We start from the raw sequence: 22040 nt of genomic DNA, 5'->3' as shown, positions 1-22040 counted from the left end.
TTTTCTGGAAAGGCAAAAAAAAATTACACATCTTACACAACCTAGGCTTAGTGCCTAGCACTGCAAGGCTTGGTCTGCTTTTCAGTTACACCTGCTCATGAATAGTGTCCCACCTCTAACAAGGGCCTTTACCTGAGGATTGCAGGCTTCTTCCCCACTCTTCAGCTCAACAGCTGGCCTCCACTGCAAAATGCATGTACTCCTTGCTTTAGCTGCTCCAAAAAGGTTGAAATTACCTGGTACTAGAAACTGCCAAGGTGGAAGGTACACTGTTGCTAAAGCATTAACTAGACACACAGCAGCTTCACCCAGAGGCCGTAATACAAACTGAGCCATACTGCTTTTGCTAAACGTGACCACGTCCCAGGCTCACTGTGATCATGCCTCTACCTTTGTCCATATGCTGTGCCATTTAGGGGCCTGAACTGTCACTGTGCTGCATCTAAGTATAAAGAACAAACAAGGGAAGTTGTAAAACCACTAGATCAACATGTGATGACAGCATTTTTGGAACCTGCAGGTAACCTGGCCATCCTGCATCCACTCCACTTCATGTGGTTCCATGTAAGACACAAGACTACAATTAAATGTTCTTTATTGCAGACATGTACAAAATTGATTAGTCAAAAAGACCAAAGCCCATGTCATCATCAGATTCCTCTGATTCTTCTTTCTTTTCCTCTTCTTTCTTCTCCTCAGCTAGAAAAGAAGAAAGGAATCAGGGGTTTTGCATTCTGTCACCTCATAAAAGTCACATGCCACAAAAGACTTCAAATACTATGACTGCAATCAAGAAGCAAGACCTAAGCAATCCTAACAAGCTAAGCTAACAACCCATGATGACTAGTGTTTCCACTAGGAAAGCAATTTTGTGCCTTCAAAAGTAATTTCTATCAAATCTGAGTAACTTCAGAGATCCTGGTGATGTACAGGAAGACAAGCCTTAACTCTGAGGTAACGCTAATCCTGCACGCTGCCTCAGTGCAATACCAGCCTTTCTTAAGATGAAGGTCTGTTTTGCTCCAGAACTCCCACGTGCGTACTACATGAAACCACATGAAAATCGCAGGAGGAAAAGCCGGGCTGGCTCCTGACCTGGTAACAAGCAGCTTTTTAACTAAGCATTTCCCCCAGCGGAAGCTCCCTAGGCTGGCCCGGAACCCACTTACCAGGGGCAGCACCGCCCGCCGGCGCAGCGCCACCCGCGGGGGCGGCAGCAGCTGGAGCGCCGCCACCACCAGCTCCTACGTTACAGATCAGGCTGCCGATGTCGATGTTGGCCAGAGCCTGGGGGGAACAAGCAGCAGTAAAGCCTCGTCACCAGGGGCTGCGGGGGGCAGCTCCGCTTCGGTCCCGCGCACCTGCGATGCCGGGGAAGCCGCAGGACGACAAACCAGCGGCCCCGCACCCCTGGGGACGCGGGGCTGTTTAGGTTCGTTAAAGGTCGCGTTTCACAGCAGAAGGTGCCGGGGCTTGTCGCGCTGCTGTCACCTGCGCTAGTTCGGTTGTGACCAGCAGCCGGCAGCCCCCGCGCCGAGACGAGGCCGCCGCCGCCCGCGGCCCCTCCCCGCCCGGCCCCCGCTCCCTCTCGCCCACCTTCGCGAAGAGGCCCGGCCAGAACGGCTCCACGTTCACTCCCGCCGCCTTGATAAGCGCGTTGATCTTGTCCTCCTGCAACGAGAGCGGCGCTCAGAAGCCAGCCCGGCCCCGCCGCCGCCCGCCATGCCGCGGCTCGCCGCCATCTTGTGCCGCGCGGGGGCCGCGGCCCGCACTCACCGTGACGGTGACCTCGTCGTCGTGCAGAATGAGGGCGGAGTAAATGCAGGCGAGCTCGGAGACGGAGGCCATGGTGGGGGCGCGGTGCCAGTCGCCGGGGTGGGACGGCCTTAGCTTCAGCTGAAGGACACAGCACCTTGGGCCGCCGGGGAGGGAAAGGGGCGCGTGCTGCCGGCGGAGCTTTATAAGGGCGCCCTGAGCCAATCGCGGACCCGGCGAGCTGAGACGCGACGGTGGCGGCGGCGCCGCTGGCCAACCCGGGACCGGCAGGGCAGCGCCCCGCCAATCGCGGCGTGGGGGGCGTGATGGGGCGGCCCGCCTCCCTCCTGCCCTGCCGCTGGCCCTCCTCCCTCCCTCCCTCCCTCCCTCCCTCCCTCCCTCCCTCCCTCGCGCCCTCCCTCCCTCCCTCCCTCCCTCCCTCCCTCCCTCGGGCCCTCCCCGTCTCTCTTGAATGATGAGTGATGCGCCGCTTGTCTATAGGATAACGTACTTACGTTTCTCTAAAAGCTGCGAAACGTCCAAGGACCCTTGTTGCTAACATGACGGATGTGCTAATTGCAAAGTCCTTGGATTTGTCATCTTTAAGAAGGCTATCTGGTCCTAAGTTCCTGTAGTTTATACAACGCGGCAAAGACAAGGACTTAAATCGTGGTCACTAGTTTAGCGAGATATGTAAATAACTTCCCGGAATTGTAATGAATATGTAAACGATTTCCCGGAAAGTTAATGAATCGGTATGAGTTGCTTGTGTAAAGGGGGGACTGAAAAGTCCCCTCGGTGAGCATGACTTTGGTGGAGCGATCCCCCATGCACCCAGCGCTGCCGAATAAAGATAAACTCCGCTCACTCGAATATTGGTGACTGATTCTTTGAATCAATTTGGTAACCCAGATGGGACCTCCTCTGCTCGGCTGCGGGACCCATTGAAAGCGGGGACTCCCTAGGGTACCCCCGGGGATGTTCCCGGAGGGGATCCTCGCCTCATCTGGATCACCGCAGGAGCAGACAAGGACTCCATCTTGCCGAGCAAAGGTACTATTTTTATTCAAATATTACATTAATTGTAAATATTATATTAAGATTATATTTTGAACAGTACTGTTTGGGATATTTCTGTTCTGGGACAGGTCCATCTGTAAAGCTGTCCGTAAGACATAAGATCATTGTCTGCTTATGCAGGATGGCGTATGCCGGGTAGCTGGCATCCCAGGTATACATCTGATTCTGTTCCGGTATTCGTTCCGATATATCGGATAAATATCGGAACTCTGATTCTGTTTTGGTCGGAAGACTGACACGTTTGATGATTTGAAGTCAATCTGTGTATATAGGATTAATAATTATAGGGTTACTAATAATAATTGTTATCCTCATTTTATGCTGGAAATGTGAGAACATTTCTGTATTAGGTATATTATGGATGTTGGTATGCGGTTATTGTCTTGAACACCCGAGGGGTGAGTGTAAACCTCTATATGTTTTAAAGCGCATATAGGGTAAAGAATTATTGAGTATATGGTGGGGGTTGCTGCTTAAAGACAGAATTTGTCTCTGAGCAGTTCCTTTGTGCTGTTTTGGCATCAATTTGGTGAGCCAGCCAGGAGAACTCTCCACCAGTGCTGGATTCCAGGGGCCTGGGGACCCTCAGGGCCCCCGGCTGCATCTTCTGTCGGCAAGACTCCCCTACCCCTCGGCTTCTCACACGGGTGGACAAGGACTTCTGCACAACATAAAAGGTATTTATATTTATTCTTTGTTTTGAGTATTTGATTGTCTTAAAATTTGGGTTTACCCCATAAGACGAAAGATGGGACGCCGTCTCGCAGGGTTGGGAAGAAGGGATGCCTTCTGAAAAGGGTAATAGCCCTCCCTATTTGATTGTCTTAAGATCTGGGAAACTAAAAACTTGCTTTAGGTTGTCTTAAGATTTGAGCAATTCCTAGAATATAACAACTGAAATAGTGCTCTGTGTCTTGTTCTATGTGTTGTCTTGTTACATGTTCAAAATGCGAGTTATGAAATGTATGTTGAAAAAAAAATATTCTGGTAATTCTAGGCAAATAGCTGAAAACACTCTGCTTAAGGCCAGAAAAAAATTAGAATCTGTTTTTTGGCGATTGTTCATTGAAACGCGTACTTTGTGTGATAACGCGAACTGTCAGCGTTCCTAGAGCTGTAAGTGCACGGTACCGTGTAACACACTGCCCGTGTGACCGAGGGCTGCCTGGAGAGTGTGATGTGTGTGAGAGACGCGGTGTCACTGCGAAGCGAGTGGGGAGTCCCGATCCGCGTGTCCGTGTTCCCCGTGAGGGGCTGGCCAGAGAGGGACGGAGCGATTGAAAAAATCAATTTACGAAGTGTTGGATGCGTAATTAGAAATTAGAGCTGGAGACTGTGGACAAAACATTAGAACTAACATCATTTGGAAAAAGCACTGATTAGCCTCTGCCCTTAGTGTCGTAGATGCTGTCTGTATACTCGAGCAGAGGGTGGCAAGTGTCTAAGATATATTATCTCCTCGCAAATAATAATAATAATAATAATAATTTGAGACCAAGAAATAAGGCTAAATAGAGGTCTTGAACTGTGGTGTGTGTTCTGAGATAAGCATGGTACCTCCAGTAATAACTAATACATTGTAGACAATTGCCAGACTTATTAGGAAGATAGGGGGCAGACCGAGCCAAGAAATAAATACCAAAACACCCCTGGGATGTATTTTGAAGCATAGGAAAGAATTTGGCAGAATTCCCAGTGGAAATTTGAACAAAAAGACATTTTAAAAATATTGTCAGAATTGGTGGCCTTTGTATACACTAGGTGATGGTGAAAGAAGGCCACTCGAAGAAGTCTTATATTACAACACAATTTTACAGCTTATGCTGTTTCTTCGTAGAGAACAAAAGTGGGATTAACACCACCTGATCTTTGATTATGGCTCTAGAAAAGGATAAGGGAAAAACTGAGACCTAAACTAGAAAGATGTTCTTGTTGAATTTTTTTTTGGGGGGGGGGGAGAGAGAGAGAGAAGAGCTCAGATTGTGGTTCCTTCTGTGGAGCAACCAGAATGAAGCACGTTGTAAGATAAAAACTTGCACTAATGTATGTAAGACCTAAAGCGGGGGGTGGAGAATCAAAGACCCTGTGAAAGTGTTAAAGTATTGGGGTGAGTTTGTACAAACCCCCGTACCGCCTCGAAGGTGCGACTGAGTCCTGCTGGGTGCATGGCAGGGTGTTTGCTGTTTCCCCGCAAAGGCATGATGCGTAAGAACACAGACTTAAAGCAACAAGTAGCAGATTTGCATTCAGGGTAAGAAGGAGTTAAAGCAGAGGCGCTGTTGCAGAGGCAGGCCTGTGTAACTGTAACCTGCAGAGCAGGAAGAGCATCTCCTGCCCGGATCCTTCAGATGGTGGGGAGGAGGGGGTTGCTGTTGCTGACAATGGAGCAGAAGGACCTGACAATGTCACCCCAATTGCTGCAGCATTTGCAGTACAACAGGACCGGTAACGGCCCCTTTAGGGCAGGCAGTGGGTCTGAGGATAGTAAAGGTGAATCTTTGATGGGAAATTTAGATGTTTGAAAGTTGGTTGTGAAAGACTTTATCAGGATGATCTAATAGGACTAGATAAAGGTTCGAGTTGATTGTTACTAGGTAATTGTGATGTAGAAAAGTTGATAGAAGGAACAGGGAAAGTGTACGGAAGGTAAGAGAAGAAGAGCTGGGTATTGCTAAACTGGTAGAGGAGATGAGGCAGAGACAGAGGAGGAATGTCAGGTAGAAGTGAAAGAGTGAACCCCTCTCCTGTGGGATCGGATCACTGTGCATATTGTAGGGAAAGTGGGCACTGGAAGCGAGATTGCCCTAAGCTAAAGAACCAGCAAGGGGTTCTGGTGAACTAGGGACTAGGAAAAATGAGGCACAATTTTTAGTGAATACAAAACCAACTTATTTGGTGTTAAACTTCAGTGAAAAGAATTTGTTACAGTTGTGGGAGCTGCTGGCCACCAGGAAAACATCCTGAAACCTTTCAAGTACAAACTAAGAAAACAAATAAGAATGCCAAATTCACCAAAATCTGTTGGTATGAGATTTATTAGAACATCTAGACGTTTAAAGGAGAAATGAAACCAAAAGTTAAAAATTATCAATTAATTGAAATCTTGAGCTTATCTTTAATTCAACAGAAGAGTGGAAGAGAGGACCTCCCTGAAGTAAAAGAAATCTTTAACCAGGTATATCTGGAAATAAATTCCAGGTAAGGCAAAAAATGCTTTACCTGTTACAGTAAAAATGATAAGCGGGAGGCCTGCCTAGTTCAGGTAAAACAATATCCCTTGGTCAGCAGGGCTGTGGGGGGTATTGGCATAAAAACTAAAATAAAATACACTCTGTAATAGTTCTACTAATATAAATCCGTGTGTTTTGCCATGACAGTGACTTGTTATGGGATGCGCATATGGGAAACTCTGCATTGACAACGAAGTACAAGGAATAAGGTTGGTCAGGTGCCTCCTACCATAGTCAAGGGCAAGACTGGGTTGGCCTCTGTGTTTGCCACCAAGAAGAATCTTTAGCTCTACTGTTGGCTGCAGCCCAGTGGGCGTTGAGCGGTGGGAACATGCCATGCCAGACCTTGATGTGAGGAATGGCCCCCTCTGTTATAAGAGGGTCACCCAGGCAGGAAGAACATAAGATGGCCCATTGAGGCACTGATTTGGAAATTGGAAACCACCTGGCCGACCATGAGACCAGACGAGTAGCAGAGGAGGTGGGAAAGGAGGAATTATCCTTAATACCAGACGGTAAAATCCAAACTGTAAGTACAGATCAGCAAACAAACTATTTTAAAGAAGACCTAAAGCTAATTCAGGACATGAATGGTAAAATAAAATTAAATAAGTGGGCTTATTTGGCAGATGGCTGTATAGTGGTACCATCCAATTTAATATGGACCACAGCCCTAACAGAACATAATAAGACTCATTGGGGAGCTGATACGTTATATAAAAATCTAAATCAGAAATTGATAGGGCAAACTTATATACTGTAATAAAACAGGTGACTCAGCAATGTGAAGTGTGTTTACGTAATAGTCCCAATGTAGCAAATAGAATAAAACTAGGGTACATTAGTAGAGGAAATTATCCAGGACAACAGTGGCAAGTTGATTTTTCCAAACTCCCAAGAAAAGGGGGGGGTACCGATATTTATTAGTTATGACTGATAACGGTTTCAGGTTGGCCAGAAACTTTCCCTTGTCGAACAAATAAAGCAAGAGAGGTACGAAGGAATTGTTAAATGAAATTATCCCCCGCTTTGGGGTTCTGGCAACAATCTCTTCTGATAGAGGCTCACACTTCTGTGCCAAAATAATACAACAAGTAAACACAGTATTAGGAATAGATTGGCAATTACACACTCCTTATAGGCCTCAAACAAGTGGGCAAGTGGAAAAATGGACCATTTACAGATAGCGAAAATAAGGGACAAATCTAACTTGGCCACAATTTCTTCCCTTGGTATTATTAAGAATATGAACTAAACCAAGAACAAAGGAGAATTTAAGCCCTTTTGAAATATTGTATGGGAAACCGTACCAGTTACAATTTGCTGGAGAAGATTTAAGGCAGTTAGGGGAGGGATATTTGTGTGAATATGTGAAGGCCCTCCAGGGACAATTAAAAGTTATAAATAAACAAGTATTGGGAACAAGGGCCAGAGGGTTGGATCAACCAGTCCATTCCTTTAAATCTGGTGACTATGTGTATATAAAGACTTTTTTCAGGGAAACCTTTGGAAGAAAAGTGGGAAGGACCCTATCAGGTGCTGCTGACAACCTTCACCAATGTCAAGATAAGAGAACAACCAACCTGGATTCACTACTCTCAGATAAAGAAGGCTCCTGAGAAATCATGGGCCATCACCCCGGCAGGACCCATGAAACTACGGTTCTTTAAGTCGTAAAGAAATCTCTGGAGACACAATGGACTGTCAAAAAGGATCAGGGACATTTGTGTAAAGTTATTCTGATCTTAATTGTAACTGTTGTAGAGATATTAGAAACTGAAACATGGGTAAACAATACCTGTCTTCAAACATTGCAAATAATTGTTAATGCTACAAAAGCTAAGGAATGCTGGATATGTATCTCTCTTCCTAAAGGAGGCTTGATAACACCCCTGTATGGGGTGGCCTCCCAAAACTGGAATTATCTCGATGACAAATGGCCAGACTTTTGGAAAAAGCCAAACGATGGTGGAGGATATTGCCTATTTGATAATAAAACGTATAAGTTGGGTCCTAGATTTGATTTACAAATATTAAACCTAACCACTGCAGTAGTTATGAAAAGTGATAATAACTGTCATTGGAAAGCTCAAAGAAGAAGGAGGAGCATGTCCTGGAAACCCAGGGCAAAATACTTGTTCCCAGTCTGATGGATGGAATGATTAAACAGATGTCCATAAGATATGGAACAAGGTGCAGATCCTGCGATTTACCATGGAGTTTTGAAGCTATAGGGAACAAACTGACTTAGTGGTTACCTAATTTAGAATGATTAAAGCATGCTTCTGTTATAATACTTATTGTAGTAGTTTTAGGAATATTAATATGTATATTACTTCAATGTTTTGTTTGGTGGTCGAAGAATGATCATAAGATATGATGATTTTCTGTATTTGTGAAAGAATTTACAATAGCTGTTAGAAAAGGAGGGAATGAATAGTGAATGCTGTACCACTTATCTAAAGGATGACGCACCTATGTTTAGTTAAAAGTCGGGAAATGTCCAAGGACCCTTATTGCCACGACGGATGCACAGACTGCTAAGTCCTTGGGTTGGTTATCTTTAGAAGGGACATTTTGTCTTAGATTCCTGTTGTACATGCAACGTGGCGAAGGCAAAGAATTTAAACATGGCCGCTAAGGAACAGAGTCTGTGCAGAGACAACTCCTCAAGGATGTTGCGCAGGCATGAGATATGTAAATGAATTCTCAGAACTGTAATGAATATGTAAACGATTTCTTGGAAAACTAATGAATTGGTATGAGTTGCTTGTATAAAGGGGGGACTGAAAAGTCCCCTCGGTGAGCATGACTTTGGTGGAGCGATCCCCCATGCACCCAGCGCTGCCAAATAAAGATAACCTCCACTTGCTTGCATATTGCTGACTGATTCTCAAATCAGTAGCATGTATTCCCTAGCTTCTAACTGCAAAATTCCCTCCTTTTTATGCTCCCAAAAGTAGTCATTTAGTAAGAGGTAGATGAAGGAATTGTAGGCGGCATAAAAGCCTAACAGAGAATTGTTGTATGGTTCAGTGCTGCATTTCAACTCAGCTGTGCTTGCCTTGTATAATATATTATGCAGAATAAGAACAACAACAACAATAATAATAATAATAATAATAAGACGTAGCGTCACAAAATAGTTTGTGTTGGAACAGGACCCTGCAGGTCATCTAGTCCAAAACTCCTGCTTGAAGCAAATCCAGTTAGGACATTTGCTCAGCACCGTGTCTGGCTGGAATTTGTGTATCTCCAAGGATACAGACCCCACAGCTCCTCTGGACAACCTGTTCCAGTGTCTGACAATCCTGTTGGTGGAAGTTTTCCCTTGTATCTAATCAGAATTTCTCATGTTCCAGCTTGTTTTACTGCTATCAGTAAACAGATGAACCTGTCACTGTTCATCTTCAAGAAGAGTCTGGCTCCATCTTCTCTGTACTCTTCCATTAGGTTATTTTTGTAGGCAGGAGCAAGATCTGTCTTTAACCTTTCAGACCCTCCTGCTCTCAGCCATTGTCATGGTCCAGACCTGTTCCAGTATTTCCACTTTTCACTGGGGAGCCCAGACTTAGACCTGTCACTCCAATTGTGTCTTACCAGAATTAAGCAGATGGAAAGGATTAACTCCCTTAACCCATTGGCAACACGGATTAATGCAGCCCATGATGCTAATGGCCTTCTCCACTGCAAGGATGCGTTGCTGTGTAGTGGTCAGCTTGGTGTCTGCATGGACCTCCAGCTACTTCCAAGTTGCTTTCCAGCTGATTGGCTGCCAGCATATTCTAGTGCATGGGATTATTCCTCCCAGGTGCAGAACTTGGCATTTCCCTTTCTTGAATGTTAGTTTAAGAGTTTTGGTTTCATAAATAATATAACACTAGAATTATCTAACATGATGTTATTAGTGCCTGCCATAATTTTTGTCAGTGGTAACCATTTACTACTCACAGATGTAACTGGGCTTCAGGTATCTGAATGTGTATTTTGCTTTTTTGGTCAGTTGTATCCATCTGTATTCAAAGTACACGTGCTCTAAGTTTTGCGCTTTTTTGCCCTGTGTGAAATGAAAACTTAGAAAACCATAAAAAGCTATGGGGAATTTCTAATTTATGTGTAGAGAGATTGTAAGAGACAGAGAACTCATACTTTAAATTATTTCTATTATTTCAGCAATGAAAACAAACCCAAAAACATTATTAAGGGGATCAGATTAATTAAAGAACAAAGAAAACATTCAGGCAATTAGGATCTTTTTTAGTCTAATACATATTGAAAAACTTCTCTTTAAAAGTTACAGTTACAATTTCTTTACATTTTTCTTTTTTTTTCCCTTTTTTTTTTTTTTAATGCACCATAGCATGGTGGTCATCTTGTCTGCCATCCCTGCTCAAGCAGGGCCACCTAGAACCAGTTGCTCAGGACCACGTCCAGACAGCTTTTGAATACCTCCAAGGTGGGAGATTCCACACCTACTGTGGGCAACTTGTAGCAGAGCGGGAGTGAAAGTGTTTCCTGTTTCAGTTTGTGCGCATTGCCTCTGGCCTGTCCCTGGGTGCCACTGAGAAGAGCCTGGCTCCATCCTCTTTGCACCCTGCCTTCAGGTACTTGTGCACATTGATGAGATGCCCCTGATCTTTCTGTTCTTCACACTGACCAGTCCCGGCTGTCTCAGCCCTTCCTCATAGGAGAGATGCTTCAATCCCTTCATCAACTTCATGGCCTTTCACTGGACTGTCTCCAGTATGTCCAATTCTCTTGAACTGGAGAGCCCAGACCTGGGCACAGGAGTCTAGATGTGGCCTTACCCATGCTGAGTAGATCTGAAGTATCACCTTCCTCAGCCTGCTGGTAGCACTCCTAATGCAGCCCAGGGTGCTATCAGTTGCCTTTGACAGTGTGTCAGGCTGACTGGTTTGCTGTCAGGTGCCCACCAAGCTGCTCTGTCGCTCGCCACCCCCATCAACATGACAGGGGGAGAATATATGATGAGAAGCTCATGGGTAAGAAAAGGGTAGGGAGATCACTCAAGTAAAACCATCAAGGGCAAACCAGACTCAGCTTGGGGATATTGATTTAATTTATTACAAATTAATTGTAAGAAATTAGAATATTGAGAAATAAAACAAACTAAACCCACCTTCCCCCTACCCCTCCTTCCCAGGCTCTACTGCACTCCTAACTCTTCTGCCTCCTCCTCCCAAGTGGCACAGGGGGATGGGAAGTTGGGGTCAGTTCATAACATTCCATCTCTGCTGCTCCTTTCACCTCACACTCTTCCTCTACTCCAGTGTGAGGACCCTCCCACAGGATACAGTCCTTCACAAAATTCTCCAATTTGGGTCCTTCCAACAGGCTGCAGTTCTTCAAGAACTGCTCCAGCATGGGTTCTTTCTGCAGGGAACAGTCCTTCAGAAACAGACTGCTCTGGCATGCATCCTTCACAGGTCACAGGTCCTGCCAGAGAACCTGCTCCTGTGTGGGCTCCTCTCCATGGGCCACAGTCCTGGATCCTGCTCTGGCATTGACTTTTCACAGGCTGAAGCTTCCTTCAGGTCATGCCCACCTACTCCTTTGTGGGTTCCTGCATGGGCTGCAATGTGAATATCTGCATTGCCACAGTCCTCCATGGGCTGCAGGGGGACAACCTGTGTCACCATGGTCTCACCTGCTGCAGGGGAATCTTTGCTCCAGCGCCTAGAGCACCGCCTCCCCCTCCTTCTTCACTGACCTTGGTGTCTGCAAAGTTGTTTCTGTTGCATATTCTAACTCCTCTCTCACAGCTGCTGCACAGCATCTTTTACCCTTCCTTAAATATGTTAACACGGAGGCTCCAGCAACATCGCTGCTTGGCTCAGCAGCAGGTCTATCTTGAAGCCAGCTGAGACTGGCTCTGTCCAACATGTGAGTAGCTTCTGGAGTCTTCTCAGAGAAGCTACCCCTGCAGCCCTTCCTCAGCCCCATAAACCATATACAGCTACAAAGGCACATTGCTGGCTCGTGTACAACTTGGTGTCCACCAGGACTCTCAAGGTCCTTTTCTGCAAAGTTCCTTTCCAGCCAGTTGCTCCCAGTATATATATCTTGTCAGCCTATTTCTCCAGCCTGTCAAGGTCCTGGATGGCAGCATGACCCTCTTGTGTATCAGCCACCCCTTCCAGTTTTGTTACATCAGCAAACTTGCTGAAGGTACACTCTGTCCCTTCATCCAGGTCACTGATGAAGATATTGAACTCTGTGGTACACTGCTAGTTACTGGAAATCTTATGGAGCAAAAATAAAAAGTAGTGAAAAGGTTCCAGAATGTTTTCCTCTGGCTTTCCAATGAGGACTGATATACTTACTGTTGTGCAACCTTTGTCTTTAGATGTAGCTCTAAAGTTTTGTTTTAAACTTATTTTGACTGAGACCACTGAAACATAAAAGATATATCTGAAACATGCATGTTGCCAAAACTAGAAATTTTATGTTGACTGGACCACAGTAAGCTTGATATTTTCTTATTTTTGAATATTTTGTTTCAGTCTCTTGATTTCCTTCTTTTCTCATAGGTTCTAGTTTATTAGGTAAGCACACACACACGTAGAAGGGTTCAAGTTTACTTTTTTCACTTCAGATTTCTGAATTTCTGATATGTTAATCTTGTAACTTTTCACTGGGTATATATATACATGTCACAGCATATTAAAATGTCATGCCTACATAGGGTACAGCAGGAACTTATTTGAAACTATAGAATCAGAATCATTTAGGTTGGTAAAGGTGCATATTTTTATAGTTAAACTCAACACTCGTTATATAAATAACCTGTTGGTAGCTTTTGAATACTACAGAAATAAACAATTATTACCTTTTTTGCTGAATACCTCCAACATTTTAGCTGCTTTTTTCATACAAAAGCCTTTCAATTCGTGCATATGTCCCTGGCATAGAGGTTAAACACTTTAAAGGCAATGATGTTGTCTTAAAGACAGTATTTACAATTATATGTCCTCATTTTAAGCTTAAAAAAAATAATTAGATCTAACAGTTCTTGAATTTAGGAACTCAAAAGTATTTCTCCAATGAATTAACCACTAGAAAATGTAATTTCCAAATTAGCTATATTCCTTTGAGCAAATTAATTCAATTTTATTTATTTACTTTAATTTATCTTGGTAATTACAGACTCTTTATATTTACCATCATAAGTTTCCAAAGTTTTCATTCCTGAGATGGGGTGGAAATCTCCTCATACATATTCAATGTCAATTACAGCTGTTTTACAAAATGTGTGGAGGGAGAAAGCTGTAATGTCAGAGGACTCAAATGAACTCCAAGCAAATATTTGCATGTTTTCCTTAACTGGGATTCCAAGCTGATGATTTACGTGATTGGAGTAATGTATTTTTACACCTAAATTTTCCTGTTATTGTTTGCAACACTTATTACTTCAGAAAAATTTAGGAACTAAAAAAGAGTTTATTAAAGATCCTTAAATTCTTCTGAGGAATCAGACTGGCAAATGAAAAGGTCACTTTTCAGATTCTTGTATCCAACAGGTCATCAAAGAAAGGTAGAATTCACTCAGTTTCCAGAAAAAGAAAACCAAAACAAACACCAACACCAACAACCCCCCCAAACAAACAAACAATCAAAGGTATTATGTCAGTGAGAGGCCACAAACCTGAGCAAGTACAGGGAGAAAATACAACTCCTTTGGGGAGCGCTGTAGCTGGAGTTGTAGCGGGACCTAGCGAGATGTGGAAATAACAAATTGAAGTTGCCCTCAGAGGTAGGCAAAGAAAGACAGCTCAAAGCCCAGATACTGTATGTTCATCAATGGATAAGAAGTGTTCTGCACTTTACTGAGTTAACGGAGCTCTGAAAGAGCTCATGGAGTAAATCAGACTTCAGCTTCATTATATTTACAGAACCAAAAACTCTGGCCAGTGACTCAACGCAAACAAATTTATTTTAAGTGGCTGTATTTTTACCTATCAGTACAAGAACATGTTCACCTTTTTTCCTGTTGTACTGTCTCATATTTCATATCCCTTCATAAGAAAGAGCAGCATAAATCTCTCTCTCACTTTCAGTATTTAATCTTTATCCTTAGACCATATTTTTTCCAAATATTCAGTATGATACACATTTGTGCCTCAGAAACATTGAATTATACTTGATATGATAAACCAGCTACTCTGAAAGAAGGAATCCTTGGTGGTTTTTATTGACCTATGTCTTTGTGATTTTAACTCTTGTCTCCCAAATTATGCAGTTTCAAAGACAATATTTCAAAGCTGAGATAGTGAATACACTTTCTGATCTCTCCCTCTCTCAAGAATAGCTTAGTTCTTCTATAAATGATAAAATTTAAATTAGACAGAAATCCTTTATATTGCAAAGACATATTGCAGGCTTCAGCCCATGTACTTGAAGAAGGAAGCTCTCAGGCAAGATGGGAGAAAAGATCTAAATTTCCTAATGGTCAAGAACAAGCTGCAGCTAGTCAATTCAAACTACATAAAAGAGGGATCACTTGTTACAGAGCTGATATAGCTGAACTCTATTCTTGAATAAGGGCCTTATTTAGCTGCACATGAGCTATGAAAATGTTTTTTTAAATATTTTTTTTTGGTAATTTTTTTTGGGGGGGGTCATTTTTACTCATTTTCTATGAGATGTATTTATTTCATAGAATCTACATGTATATCTATTTGAATAAGGACAACCATTAATTTATACCCAGAAAGGTGGTAATTTTGTGATTGGCACTAACACATGGATTTACACGTGCAGTAGATGTACCACAGACACTGCAAAAATGGCCAAACCACATTCAGCGTGTTTATTCCTCTAGTTAAAAAGCAATCAGTGCAATGCCCAGTGCTGATCAATAATAACACAGGCTTTGCTAAACCCTGTTCAGATTAATGAGTTGCTTCACACATAGCATGCAGTAATTTCACAAAACTCTGTAATGAATGGTAGCCAATGTCCTGAAAAAAGAATGTAGTTTTATTAAAAGTGGGATTATGGTTTCCCACAGAAGTCAAGGATTGACTCCTAGTTTAGCTTTGTTCATCCCAATTCTACCACCACTTCCCCACCTTCCACTCCACACTTATTTTTCAAACGTCAAGAACAGTACATTTTGCTCTTCCAGCTCTCACTGTTCTTAGCACAAAAGCAATCTCTACTTCAAATATAAATTCAGTTCAGTGTCTGTCTGTTGTTGGAGAGAGATTCTGGGAACATCTACTTATGGTAATATCAATTACTTTTTCTTGAATCATTTGAGTAATGTAGGGTTAGGCTGTACCTGAACCTAATGCAGCTGGGAATTATAAACCCCTTTGCTTTCTTCAGAATATTCTCTCCCATCTTTTACTGTTTCCGTGTGTTTAGGACCTGAGTAGGGAATCAACAGAGACAAGGCCTAAGAGAAACACTTCTACATAGCTCTGATGAGAAAAGCGGTAATGCCAGCTGCCATCTGACAGAAGGTGACAGACCTTTTATTTTTGTTTTCCTGAGGAGGGGTATCTGTGAGTGTGTGCTTTTTGGGTGTGGGGTTTTTTTGGTGGTGGTAGAGTTTTGGTGTGTTCTTTTTTTTTTTTTTTTGGGGGGGGGGGGGGGGGGGCGGGTTGTTTGGTTGGTTGGGGTTTTTTTGTTTGTTTTTTTGTTTTTGGTTTTTTGGGGGAGGATTTGTTAATTTTTTTTATCTTAACTTATAGATTTGAGCCAGAAAACCAATCACAGCTTTCCCTTTCTCTTGTTCCTGTGCAACATAGCAACAAGATATCCTTGCCAGGGGGATTCAGAGAAGGCTGTACATGACTTAGATTTCTGTCTCATAGCAGACAGACAAGCAGGATGGGCTGGCATTATTTTTACTTTTCTCATTTGTCCTAGGAGACCTTGTTGTGGTAGGTCCATCCTGCCAACACTGAGGCTGTCATGTGCCCCAGGAGTAGCAGCAGTGGTATGACCTCTCTCCTGGCTTGCTGCAGAGCCAAGGCAGTGCTGCAGTAAGTGGAAGAAGACATTACATGGAGAACACCAGGAATGAAGTTTACCAGCTGTTCCTAGACATGAGCTGAGTAAAATACCTGTCTTTTTACTCCCAACCTGGCAGGATGGGATTCTGCCTTCTTTCTCCCCACTGAGGACTATGCAAAGCAGGGGGAACTTGTTCCTCCACTCACTTTGTTTTGGGAACTATTGGTTGCCACTGCTGGGTGTCTCCAGGGACTGCTCTGAATGCCCTTCAGTCTGTTTCCTACTGAGGAACATGCTCCACTCATGTATCTGTCACATCAAACATGTCTCTTTTTTCTTCCAACTAGTGCTCCTTTGCTTTGTTTTTATCTTACACCAAGGTCTGATACATATTGTTATTATGCTAATTTTGTGCTGTTGGAGTTTAAGCCTGCTAATTTTGTTTTATGACCAACAGACTGTACATTGAGTTTTTGACTGCAGTTAATACTGGAGAGGATAGATGTCTGTTAATGTTTCCTATGGAAAACTAGGTAATCCCTCCAGTTCTAAGCACTGTAAAAGAATATGTTTGTTTCCACATCATATTTTTTAAACTGAGTTTGATTTGTTCATGATTGAAAGATTATTCATCAGTGGGGATGGCTTTTTATGAATACTAATAAAATTATGCCAGAAAAGCTTAGCAAAGTTGTTACCCATCATGCATCAGCTAAATTCAGACAATGAATGAGGGAGATTTTTCTTTGTCTCCATTGTTCAGAGTGGTCATTAAAAAATACATATCACCAGTAATAAAACCAAGGCAATACCCCAGGCAGTGGGAATGGTGTACTTACAACGTTTATCAAGGTTAAAGTTCCTCAGAGATATATTACAAAAATGTGTCTGCACTCAATGAATTCGGACAAAGACTGACCGGTGGAAAGTGTTTACTGCTAGCCCTCAGACACCTGATGTCTTCAGTTGGTAAGTTTTATAGTTTTCAGTTAATGTAAGCAGGGGAAGACAGATATGATACTAAAAAAAAAGTGTGGCACATTTCACAGGAAGAGAGAGGAGAGCAATGTTTTCAAACAAAATACAGAGGGAAAGAAATATAAAAGAGGTTCTGACTGATACAATTCCCACCCAGTTTTGTAAGTTTGCTATGTGGAGGGTGCCTTGATGAAGACAGGGAGAAATGCAAACCTGAAAAAGATGTGTGACAGAGATCTAGAATAAGGACACATGGATTACATCACTTGCAAAACATCCAAGTGTTTGCAGACATGCAAAGCATACAGAAGGAATGAGGGCTGTCCCTGTTTTACCAGAGGGAGAACTGGACAAAGTTGCAGTAGTAGTGAATGAAAAAATTACCAAAATTAAATGGAACATTTATTAAAATTTGAACATGAATTGGTGAGGTGAAATAATAATTTTAATATTGAAGGAAAAGTAGAAAACAATAGAAAGTAAAAGCATGAAACTTTGAGCTTGCAATGGTGATCTTACTTCTCCTGAGCAAGGATAGGAATTAACTGAATGTGTAACATGAATAAGCATAATTTATGATTCTAGTGAAATGGAATTTTACCTTGTAAAATTAAAGAATTCCAACAAATTATGCTCTTTTAAAATCAGAGCTGAAGGCAATTTGGAAAAAAATTGAATTCTCTTTCAATTCTTCAGGTCTTCAGGAGTTAGAAGTATAACAAACCCAAAATCATATACTTGTTAAACTTTTTAGGCAGATACTAAAGTGAAGCTGCTGGAGGACATTCTTCAGCAGTTACAATTCAAGCAGAAAAGCCAACAGAATGAATACACTCCCTAGATACTATGATTGTTATCCAGCAACACTGTGGAAGACATGGGAGGAAACCATTTTTCTTGAGTCCAATTCCAGTGCTGTATGTACCAAAATTCCCAGAAACAGGGAACTTATATCCTAATACACTGAATCTATGGAACTGCTTGAAGAGCAAGAATGTTCCTTGCATAAATAGTATCTTTAATTTTATTGCACATGCTCTGCTAGGTGTCAGTGTGCTACTTAATCATATCAAAGTCATAGAATATTATATGGTTTTTTGTATTTCATATTTCTGTATCTAGACATGCTACATTGCATTTCGTTTTATATTAGGGTGAGTTACCATGACAAGACTCCTCATGAAATGATTAAGCATATGGCTGTGTAGCATAAATATGAAGTGACAAATCAGAAAAGTGGCATGTCACATTAAAAGCATATACATAACCAGCCTGGCTAAGAGAAGATAGATCCTTTCAAACATTTTTGTATCTGTTGCTCCACAGGCACTGAAAAATTAGTACCAGAAATTACCTGTGATCTGTCTCAATCACAATGTTCCTGCCCATCAAAAATAATTGTTATTTTGATGAAGAACTATGGATAAGAAAATGTAACTGAAAATTGTTCAGAATTACCCCACTTAAAAGATATCCTAATGTCACAATGTGTGTCTTGCCACGGGCAGTGTCTAGAAGTTTAGGGTAAAAAAGAAAAACTGTCTTTTTCTTTTTTTCTCTTTCCTTTTTCCTTTTTGATTGGAGCTAATATACTATGAAGCCAGCTGTGAAGCTACTTCAGATACATACATATCACCATATGTACCCATTAACATGTAGACATGAATGACCAGATAGCTGTGTAAAAGACATTTCATGGAGACCAGTGTGTGAATCCTGCACACAGCCATAAAAGTAATTCCAGCATATAATTGTATTTACAGTTTAGAAAAAATGCTTTCATGAATGAGACATCAGAATAATTACATACATGAGTTTCAGAGCAAATAAAATTATTTAATATATTCACTTATGTTTATATTTGTTCTACCTTTCTATTATTTTTTTCATTTTGATCATTTTTATTAATTTGATTTATCTACTCACTGTGCTTAAACACAGAGAAATAAACAAATCTTACTAAAAAAAATTGATCTGTCAGAACATAACTATTTACATGTAGGTTTATCCAATTATTTAATGACTAGACCTCTGACAAGAAAATAAAATGTACTACAGTAGGCCTTAGTGTCTAAAAATAATATCCTTTTGAGTCTACTAATTAACCAGAGAAGTTTGAAGTCATCGTAGAGGCCTTGAAAAATAGCTAAATGTTGCTGAAGTGGAATAGAGAAGGATTTTGTTAGCAAGAGCATGATCATCATTTAATGAGCACATTCACTGACAAAAAAATTACAGCAATCAAATTGCCATCACAACAATATGCACACTCTGATTTTTTCAAAGTTTGATTTTAACATGTTCGTGGTTTAGATCAACCTGATCTAATATGATCTGATGTTTTTCAACAGTAGACTATTTAAGAAAATGTGTGGAACCTCTTTATAATTTGTTTTTGTCTGTGTGTGTGTTTGGATTTTGTGTGTGCATGTGTGCTTATTTATTTATTTTGATTTCTTTGGTTTAGGGTCTTGTGCAGAAGGAAACTTATCCCTCCTGCCTGGCTGCCCTGAAATACTTTTTCAATCTGCACACTTTGAAGTCTGTGGGGCTGGATCTTCCAGGCTTAATTTAGTCATCAGCTCTGAAAGTTTACAGTGACTATTAATGCACTTCAGACACAGAACAAAAAGATGATAGATTTTATTTGCTCTTAAAAATAATGTTATTCCCCATAATAGTAAAATCTTTTGTAGAAGGCAATTTATATTTCCTTATGCCATCATTAACAGTTTACAGCTATAATAATTCTGCTTTCACATAGTGAAAAACCCTGCTGGGTGAACAGGATTTTGTAATGAAATAATATGCCAAAAAGCAAAAATTACACTTCATGTTACGAAACAAACAAACAAACCATCCCCCCAAAAACCCCACAAAACCCACCTCCACAACAAAAAATCCCCAAAAACTGTCCCCCACCCCTCCAAAAAAGTTTCATCCCAAAACTAAAAAAACCCCAAATCCTGAGCAAGGTATGACATTATAGGCAGATTCTAGATGCAGATGGAAAAGCTGTTTCAGAGGAACAGAAATTGGCAGTATGGAGTCTAAAAGCTTCAAATAAAATAACTGCTTTCTAAGAAGCCAAATATTTCTTACAAAGATTAATTCTGTTTCAAAAGATCTTAGCTTCCCACTTTAGTAAGACTAGAAGACTTGGAAACACTGCAGACTTGAGCCTTAAAAAATCCAATGAAGATTTCTAAGCTATATTTTCTTACCTCTGATTATAACCTGTGATATGATTGCTATTTGATAAATAACAGAATTGATCAGATATTTCAGAAACACAAGAAATCCTTCCCAAAGCACCAGGTACCTGTAACAACAAGGGTTATTAACAAAGTATGGAGACATCTAATATTAATGATGAAAATACATTCAGTTCTATGAGCAGTAATATGTATAAATATGTATAAAAGGGCTACACTGCCAATATGCAGAGAATAGAGTAACAAGGGAAATGTAATATATCTAATTTATTTGGACTTCAGAAAGGTATCTGATATGGTTCTTCATCGGAAACTATTAGCCAAATTGGGAGTTAGCAAAAGAATTCTAAAATACAGAATTAGCTAGGCAGAGTCAGTTTGTGGTGAAAGGATAATTGTCTGGTTAGCAGGAGGTGACCAGGACAATTCCTTAAGGTTTGGCCTTGAAATTTATCATTTTTAGAATTTTTATTAACAGACATGGCACAGAAAAAGATTCAGACTAATGAAATACGATGACAGCATAAGGGTGGGATGCCCCCTCCAGTGGGAAAGGAGATAACAAAAGCACATTGAAAGAACTAGATGACCTTGAAGATCGAGTCCAACCATTAGCCTAGCACTGCCAAGTCCACCAAAGTTCAATAGCATAACATGGAATACAGTGTACACGTGGACAAAGAAGCACTGCTGTTAAAAGCTCAGAGCTCATCAGTTACAAGTGGCAGAGAATGAAGAATACCCATGAACAGTCCCTGGCAATAGCATAATTATAAATCTGAAACACAGTGCAGTTGTAATTGGGTACAGATATATATACACATATGTATGTATTTTCCTTATATATAAAATATATGTGTGTGTATAGATGTAAAACTATACAGAAGTGAATCAGGTGGCATATTTCAAGCATAACAGGAAACTATTGATGCCATTGTGCAAGATACTAGTTAAAATTAAAATGAACTGGTGCATACATGCAGTTTCCAAGTTGTGGACTGACACACTGTCTTTAACCATTGAAATATTTGCTGTATGATCAGTACACCCACATACAGTGCAGAGTTCCCTCATTACTGTTCAAATTAGGACTGCTTACCATTGTTCCGTGTATCACCTGCAGAACTTGAAATACAGGCTGATAGAATTTTGGTATATAGTGACAATAATTAATTAGAAAAAAGTAACTCAAACACATAACAATACAGAGAAAAGATAGATCATCAGGGAATAAGGAAGCTATCGTATAAAAATTAGTAAGCAACACAAGGACTTAAGAGACTGAATCTAATAGATTGGGGCAATAAAACTCCAGGGAAAGAGAGCTATTTTAGCTGAAGAACAACACTGGTACAGATCAAATGGGAATAAATTGGCCATGAGGAATTTAAGCTGATCATTGGAAGATGATTTCAAGCCACAGGAGAAATAAATTCCTGTAATAGTGTTCCATCAGGAGAAAAGGAACCAAAATCCATAAAGTACTTTAAAGTTGCAGTTCCACAAATGTATAGTGGAAATTTTATGAGGAGGAAGTTTGGGGAGCAAAAGACTGAACCTAACCCAAGGCAGTCTTCAATTTAGGCTGTTTGGAGTTCAGATCTCAAGGCTTAAGTGGTTACCCATCTTTACCTAAAGTTTGAATACTAGGATCCAGGCCTCCTGACTTTGCATTTCTAAACTTGCTGCTTAGAAGCACAAGACTTCAGTGAGTGTTTTTAGATTCAGACTGTAATTGGTGAAAATAGGCTTGGCAAATGAGTCTAAGGAGTTCTTGTTCTGGTGTTCTGAGTTGGTG

General features: G+C 41.3%; 1 protein-coding gene and 1 long non-coding RNA gene across 2 annotated transcripts; one reads left to right on the top strand and one right to left on the bottom strand.

Annotated features, from left to right (window-relative positions):
• Nucleotides 1–578: 578 nt before the first annotated feature.
• RPLP1 (ribosomal protein lateral stalk subunit P1) lies at nt 579–1964 on the bottom strand. The gene is made up of 4 exons (XM_040588402.1): nt 1777–1964; nt 1597–1671; nt 1170–1287; nt 579–699 (listed from the first exon to the last, which is right to left on the bottom strand). The coding sequence occupies exons 1-4, from the start codon at nt 1846–1848 to the stop codon at nt 620–622; spliced, it is 345 nt and encodes a 114-aa protein (XP_040444336.1). The 5' UTR covers nt 1849–1964; the 3' UTR covers nt 579–619.
• Nucleotides 1965–6828: 4864 nt separating this feature from the next.
• On the top strand, nt 6829–20985 carry LOC121085849. The gene is made up of 3 exons (XR_005827213.1): nt 6829–7852; nt 18260–18263; nt 20973–20985. It is a non-coding gene; the product is annotated as an uncharacterized LOC121085849 (long non-coding RNA).
• The last annotated feature ends 1055 nt before the right edge of the window (nt 20986–22040 follow it).

The sequence above is a fragment of the Falco naumanni genome, chromosome 3 (assembly GCF_017639655.2).
Source record: "Falco naumanni isolate bFalNau1 chromosome 3, bFalNau1.pat, whole genome shotgun sequence".
Lineage (NCBI taxonomy): Eukaryota > Metazoa > Chordata > Aves > Falconiformes > Falconidae > Falco > Falco naumanni.
The sequence above is the reverse complement of the archived record's forward strand: the minus strand, read 5'-3'. Positions and strand labels throughout refer to the sequence as shown.